An 8,041-nucleotide genomic window follows, 5' to 3' on the forward strand; every position below is an offset into this window, starting at 1 on the left:
TATGTGCATGTGTGTGTGTGCGTGCGTGCGTGTGTGTGTGTGTGTGTGTGTGTGTGTGTGAGAACGAGAGCAAGAAAGAATTAATTAATAAATTAATGAATGAATGTCAGTGTGCGTGCACAAGTGTGTGCATTAGTGAGTGTTTCCATGACAAAGTCATGGATTGAAGGTTGGAGCCATTTGTCTGACTGTCTGAAGCCATTAATGGAAGTTTTATTTGAAGCCAGAGTAAACCTCTGACAGCCAGAAACCTCTAAAATTAGATCTGAAACGGAAAAAGCTTTATTGGCAGTGCCAGATGACTCGGATCTGCCAATATGTAAACAGACAAGGCCGTTACCATGGAAACAAAGAAATACACCAGATTATTGTTACAATATTCCTATAAAGATTGATGATGGGGCTCATTAAAGCTTGTGGTTTGGACACCGAGGTGATTTTGGTCTGTTTGACTGTCTGTTTGACTGGTATAATTTTCTCTCATCAACAAATTTATTACAAACCCAACCCAAGTTAAATAATGACAAAATGTCTGAGAAAACAATTCCTGAAATATATTTCACCATACTGTTATGATTACGGATACTTTGGCAATTTAGTAATTATGATTTTGACACCTAAGAATGAATGTAATCAAAGACACATCTCACACTGTCAGTTTGTTGTTTTTAATCAAACTTCTCTGATTTGATTGGTCTCTCCACAGTCCATCAAATCCAGCTCGTCTTCCTATTGGCCGCCGCTGTGGCATCGGTGCAGGTGCCCAACCCTTCCCACAATCTGGCCAATGAAAGGACTTCGATAGAGAGAACATATGAGCTGACGAAATACTTGGAGCACCAGCTCAAAGAAATCAAAGACACATATGTGAGTGGATGTTACTTGTGTTCTTTTCCAAAGTGTTGGGCATTCATGTTTGTAACAGATAGTATGACGTGACGATGGGAGAGAGAGGGAATGACAAAGGTCATAAGCCAGATGTGAACCCTCAATATTGCAAGTGGTATGCACCACAGAGTGTGAATGGCTAGAACAGGCCTCTCTTGAGACTTATTTAAAGGGGAACTCCACTTTTTTTGGAAATTAGCTTATTTAACATCTTCCCTGGAGTTAGACAAGAAGATGCATACCTTTTTTGTCTCTGTGCGTGCATTTTAGCTTTGGGAATAGACGCTCCGTTAGCATAGCTTAGCTTCATCACTGGAAGTGAGGCAGGACAGTAGCCTTACAGTGTATTGCAAGGTCTGACATTGACCAAACTTGATATGCATGACCTTGGTGGGCTCTAGGTCAACTCCTGAAAAGGGGGTCAATGTCAGACCTTGCAATCAAAAGTTAGGGGCGCACTGAAATTATGGCAAGGGTTATTAGCCCCCTAACTTTTGATTGCAAAGTCTGACATTGACCCCCTTTTCAGGAGTTGACCTAGAGCCCACCAAGGTCATGCATTCCGAGAAATCTCGTGAGTGGCTTTCAACATAACTATCGGAAACCTCTAGTGTAAAGCTTGTGCACAGTATTACTAAAAACAATCTGATTATGTAAAAAAACAGGAGTTTTACTGCTCATGACCAACTTGAACAGCACAAGTATATATTTTTTTTATCCACTTTTTCTCCCATTTTCTATATTTTTCTCCCATCCCAATTTCGTATCATCCAATTCAACCCTCCCCTGTCACGAACGCTGTTTCTTGCCTCCCACAAGCCGGCTGCAATGTGGACTAAGTCATACATAGCACAAGTCCCCTCCGGTACTTGAGGTAACAGCAGTCGCATCTTTTCACCTGCGCAGCTCGATCTCTCAGTGGCGAGGAGTAACGCGTGGGAGGCTCACGCTGCCCCCGATACTTCCTGATTCTACTGCGCAGGCGCACCAACCGACCTGTAGGAGTCGCTGTCCACAACGCCCGATCCCCACCCATCAGTTTCCCACCCCCTAATACGGCCAATGTGTATTAGTACGGACGACCAGCTAAACTGAAAGCAAATGTGGAGCGCTGGGCTCGAACAGGCAAGCCCAGCGTCTCCAGATTTCGTGGCGAGCGCCTTGCCCACTACGCCACGTAGCCGCCCAACAGCACAAGTATATTAAAAGACAATCTATTTTCAACGTTAAGCTTGTTTTTACTACCTGTACCTCCCCTCCCCTCCCCCATGCTGCTATGATGCCTGAATTTCCCCAATGGGACCAATAAAGGAATATCTTATCTTGATTGAAAACTTTATTAACAGATTGCAGAATGGGTACAATACAGAAGGGGATGCAGACCAGAGAAAGACATTCATCTTGTTTACATCAGGGTCCCCCATTTTCAATTCATCATGACATTTATGACATACACGACATACAGATATCATGACATTTATGACACAAATCGATCTCTAAACAATGTTTGTATGTCTCCACAATGGTATGATTCTGGCCTGGTAGGTTAAGCCACCGTTCGACGCGGTTTCTATATCTATCCCACCGTGTCTGTGTAAAATCTTATACACGTTCTTTCTGAACGGATGTGAGATGCATATAACATTGTTTAGAAACCCTTTTGCGAACTTTAGAAGGTGTTTTCTGTCCATTTTAGTCCGTAACGTTAGAGTGTGGATGTAATTTCCTTGTTGACCTCGGATCGACCAATAGCAGCTCTCTTTGTTGCGAGGATACGGCATAAGAGACGTGACCGAACTCGCACCAATTGCGTCAAATAAAACTCTGCAGTGACCAAATATCTGTTCGCGAGGAAAGATCTAGTCCAGACTTTAAAATTATGATTGTGCAAAATGGGCTATTTTGTCAATGGAGAACTTTTTGTTCCTAAATCTACACCAATATATATAATATAATAATAATATATCACCTTACGGCCTACATGTAAATGTCCTAACGCAACCCCCTCCAATGTACAGTAAATGTCCTAACCCAATAATACACAAGACCCTTTTCTTGGGACCAAGTAAGGTTTTGGCGATAATCCAATGTACAGTTACCCCCACCCCCACCCCGCCTACCCAACCCCCCCCCCCCCCACCCAACCACCTCCAATGTACAGTTTCCCCACCCCACCCCACCTACCCAACCCCCCCCTCCCCACCCCACCTACCCAACCTCCTCCAATGTACAGTTTTTTTGTCAAATGTATATACTCTCTTTTTTAGACTCTTTTTGTATCACAAACAGTACTGTATTTGTAAATCTGGTATGTCATAAATGTATAGATGTAGCAGTACTGTCTATCTGTATGTCATATATGTTATGATGAATTGAAAATGGGGACCCTGATGTAAACAAGACGAAAGTCTTTCTCTGGTCTGCATCCCCTTAACAATTGTGTGTATTGAGCCGTACTGTATTGTACCCATTCTGCAATCTGTTAATAAAATGTTCAATCAATCAATCAAATCTGACAATTTTATTTTATTTTTTTTAAGATCGTCGATTTGTTTCACAATGGGTCATGACAAATTAATTACATAATCCATGTGTATGTAACGAACTAACATATTCCAGTTGACTATCTTTTTTGGAAGATTCGTTCAAAAGCTATTCATACTTCCATTTTTCTATCTATGGCGGATTGATTCAGACAGAAAAAAAAAGTTATTCGGTTGTGGGAGGGCTCTGGGGTCACGTGGAGTGTGTTACATCACATGTATACGAAACAACAACCGGTAACTTGACTGTTTCAGCCAATCAGAATCAAGAAATGTGCATGCCATTGTATAATTATGCTTTAGACCAGTGTTTCTCAACTGGTGAGTCGCGACCCAAAAGTGGGTCGCGGGGCCATTTTTAGTGGATGTGTGTGTAAAAAAAAGAGAAAGAAAAAAAGTTGTATGTAAAAAAAAAGAAAGAAAAAAAAAGTTTAAAAAAATATATTTGTATATGCTTTTTTTTTGGCACTACCTATCTTTGTGAAAGTGGATTCTCAGCTCTGGTCCAGCTGAAGACAAATCAGAGGAACAGATTGGACATTGAGCATGACCTCAGAGTTGCTTTGTCTACCATCACCCCAGACTTTGAGACTCTTGTCAGGAGCAAACAACATCCCCAGTTATCCCATTAGTTCCCTGGGATGTTAAGCTAAGAAGTCTGCTAAGAAGCATATATTATTTATTATTATTATTTCATTTCATTGTGTTTTTAGCCCTAGTTGCACTTTTGTTGCAACCCCAGTTATCCAATTAGTTCCCCCAAACTTACTGTAGGTCTGTTATGTTAAGCTAAGAAGTCTGCTAAGAAGCATATTAATCTATTATCTATTATCTATTATTATTATTATTATTATTATTATTATTATTATTATTATTATTATTATTATTATTATTATTATTATTATTATTATTATTATTATTATTATTATTATTATTATTATTATTATTATTATTTTTATTATTATTATTATTATTATTGTTATTATTATTATTATTATTATTATTATTATTATTATTATTATTATTATTATTATTATTATTATTATTATTATTATTATTATTATTATTATTATTATTATTATTATTATTATTATTATTATTATTATTATTATTATTATTATTATTATTATTATTATTATTATTATTATTATTATTATTATTATTATTATTATTATTATTATTATTATTATTATTATTATTATTATTATTTTATTTCAGTGGATTTTTAGCCCTAGTTGCACTTTTGTTGCAACCCCAGTTATCCCATTAGTTCCCCCAAACTTAGGTATGTTATGTTAAGCTAAGAAATCTGCTAAGAAGCATATTATTTATTATTATTTTATTTCATTGGGTTTTTAGCCCTAGTTGCACTTTGTTGCACTTTTTTGTGTTTATTTCATGTTTCTAACAGTGCATGAAAGATTGTGTATTACTGCAACCATAGTGGTTAAAAAATGTGGGTCGCGACTTAATGACTAAGGAACATGTTGGGTCCCGAGGCTATACCAGTTGAGAACCACTGCTTTAGACAACTGTCTTGCAACAGGAACTAAGGCAATGCTCGACATTTATCATTTATGTTTTGGCCAAGGATTCTGTCATCTCTACAAAACATGCCAAGCTCCTGACTTTTTACCTGCTCTGCCGATCTTTCCTATCCCCTCCATGTATAAATATGTTACCTACAGCAAACCACAAATAGGCTATACTGTAGCTACGGAAAGGTTAGCATTTTGTTCAATCACAACAAAGACTGGAACGAGACAAAGTTCTGGAAGTTCTGGGGGTGTGCATGACGTCAAAGAAAATTATATTTCTGTCAAAAATCCATAGTTTCCGTCAAGTGACAGTTGTGAAAAGTGCCAAGCACACTAGTATATCAGCCATTAGAGTATTGTGGTAATCTCCTTTGGTGTACAATGCGATGGCTATCATAGAATACAATGTAAATTATACCTTTGCTGCGCTAAACCATCCACCTTCTGAGTCTCATGCACCAACACTGGTTTTTCATGACTACAGTAACAAACATTCTATGGCAGCCATTTTATGGTACACAAATGACCAATTCATAAATGGCAATGGCCATTCTATCAGTTCTATGAATTACACTTTTATGAGACCATTATATTTGAATATGATCAGTGTGGGTCATTTGTTAATTGTTCAGGTTCCAAGGCCAAAATATCAATTTTGTGGTGAGGATATATTAGTAAATGGCACAACTGGCAGCGATAATCCACATAGAAGAAAATAAAGATGGTAAGCACAATTCAACTATGGCTTGCGACCAGATGTTTCTTGGCTTGATTCCCCGACCGAAAATCTGGGCGGGGGGAAGTGAATGAACAACACTTGCCCCTCCCTCAACAACTACCCTTAAATTGCCCTTTAGCAAGGCATTTAACCCTCAACTGTTCCAGTGGAGTTGTCCAGTGGCCAACAGCAGAGGGCTGTCGTTGTACTGGACAGCTCCCAGGTGTGAATGTGACTAACTGTCTAACTTAGAAAAATCATCCCTGGGTAAATAAAGGCTAAAAACATATGACTCCTCTTCATTCATCTAATTGAATCCTCTCTTCCTTGTCTCTCTTCCTTCTAGCTGTCTTACTTGGGCCCCCCGTTCAATGACAAGGACTTCTCCCCACCCCGGCCCAACAGCACGGCCCTCTCCCTGCCCAGCGCCGCCACCCGTCTGGAGCTGTGGCGGGGCCTGGAGAACCGTGCCAGGCTGGCCCAGAACCAGCGGGCCTACTCCGTCCTCCTGGGAGCTGTGAGGGAGCTGGCCCGCTCCACCCTCTGCCCCTACCTCCAGACCTCCCTGCTCCACTTCTCTACGGGTCTGGACGGGCTGCTGGGGTCCATCTCTGGCTTGATGAGCACCTTGGGCTACGCGACCCCTTCCACAAACGTCGGAGGGAGTAACGGCGGTGGCGAGGCGCAACACCCACGGCGGGAGACGGGGGCCGATGGAGGACACAGCAGTAGACCCGCTCCGCTGATGAGCCAGAGTCTGTACGACGCCAGGACCGGAACGAGGGCGGAGTCTGGTCACCATGACAACCAAAGGAGGGGCGGGGCGAGGGCGGCCCGAGGGGAGAGGGCAGAGGGCGGAGGGAGGGAGGTGGGAAAAAGGAGAGGGAAAGAAGGGAGGAGAATGGAGGCAAATGGGAAGAGAGGGGGGTCAAGGGAGAGGGCGAGAGGTGAGAGGGGGAGGAGGGGGAGGAGGGGAGAGCCAGAGGTTTCGGAATGGGCTGTTAGTGAAGAATTGAGAGTCGGGGAGGAAGAGGAGGAGCTGGAGAGGGAGGGAGGGACGGACAGATGGGGGACGAGGAGGAGGCTGCTAAGTATCTCAGAGGAGGAGGAGGAGAGAGACAAGCAGGGACCAGTGGAGTTCCAACAGAAGATCAGTGTCTCAGGTGGAGAGAGTAGCAACTCCCCTCAACAACCAAACCTTCAAACAAACAACAACAACACCACTACCACCACCACCACCACCACCACCAACAACAACAACAACAACAACAACAACAACAACGACTATAGTGACAATCAGTACAGCTACAATCTCAACTACCAAAGCCAAGACATAGCCAAGGAGGCGGGGGAAGACAGAGAGAAAAGGAGTGGATATTTGGTGGAGGAGACGTACGCGGTTAGAGAACCCACCTCCGTGCTCTCCTCCTCCTTATCATCCCTGCACCGCAGACCACCTCGTTCCCTCCTCTCTCCCACTCCATCGCCGCTCTCTAGCCTCTCGCTCTTCTACTCGTTTGGCACTGGAGAGGAGCACCCTCACCTCCCTCACCAACCCATGCCTCTCTCCTTACGCAGGGGACCTCCTCTCCTCTCGCCTCCTCTGTCGTCTCTCCTCTCGTCCCTCTCCTCCTCCTCTCCTTCCTCTCCCTCCTCTCCGCTCCTGTCGGTGCGGCCGGCGCTCAACGACTTCTCGAGGAAGGTGGAGGGGTTCTGGGTCCTGCGGGAGCTGCAGAGTTGGCTGTGGCGATCGGCCAAAGACTTCAACCGCCTCAAGAAGAGACTTCGGATGTGAGGGGAACTAAAAGAGAGACTCTGACGTCGGCCGTGGGCTTGAGACGGCGAACCGCAAATAATACACAACATGCTGTCTATCAGAAATATATCACTATGTGCACTGAACCAGATTGGACTGGATGTGCACCTGTGCCAGAACCTTTACAGAACCTGACTGAGACTGCATTTGCAGATATTTAGTCACATTGGCTATACACGCACACACGCACACACGCACACACGCACACACGCACACACGCACACACGCACACACGCACACACGCACACACGGACATGGGCACTCAAAGACACAATCGCACACACACACACACACACACACACACACACACACACACACACACGCACGCACGCACGCACGCACACACACGCACACACACACGCACGCACGCACACACACACACACGCACACACACACACACACACACACACGCACGCACACACACACACACTCACAGACACACAGACACACAGACGCATAGCGTGTACATGCATGCCAGCGCATAGTAACACAAAGACACACCCACACACACACACACATGCGCGCGCACACAAACACA

The 8,041-nt window shown here is 43.4% G+C and overlaps 1 protein-coding gene across 1 annotated transcript in view; it reads left to right on the top strand.

Moving 5' to 3' along the window:
• clcf1 (cardiotrophin-like cytokine factor 1) overlaps positions 1-7,549 on the top strand; it is a 46,443-nt gene extending 38,894 nt beyond the window's left edge. The window contains exons 2-3 of the mRNA XM_084332035.1: positions 707-867; positions 6,034-7,549. Coding sequence (XP_084188161.1) covers positions 707-867; positions 6,034-7,482 — 1,610 coding nt within the window. The 3' untranslated portion in view covers positions 7,483-7,549. The remainder of the gene's footprint in view (positions 1-706; positions 868-6,033) is intronic.
• The last annotated feature ends 492 nt before the right edge of the window (positions 7,550-8,041 follow it).

The sequence above is a fragment of the Notolepis coatsorum genome (assembly GCF_963971535.1).
Source record: "Notolepis coatsorum genome assembly, chromosome: 16".
Taxonomy (NCBI): domain Eukaryota; kingdom Metazoa; phylum Chordata; class Actinopteri; order Aulopiformes; family Paralepididae; genus Notolepis; species Notolepis coatsorum.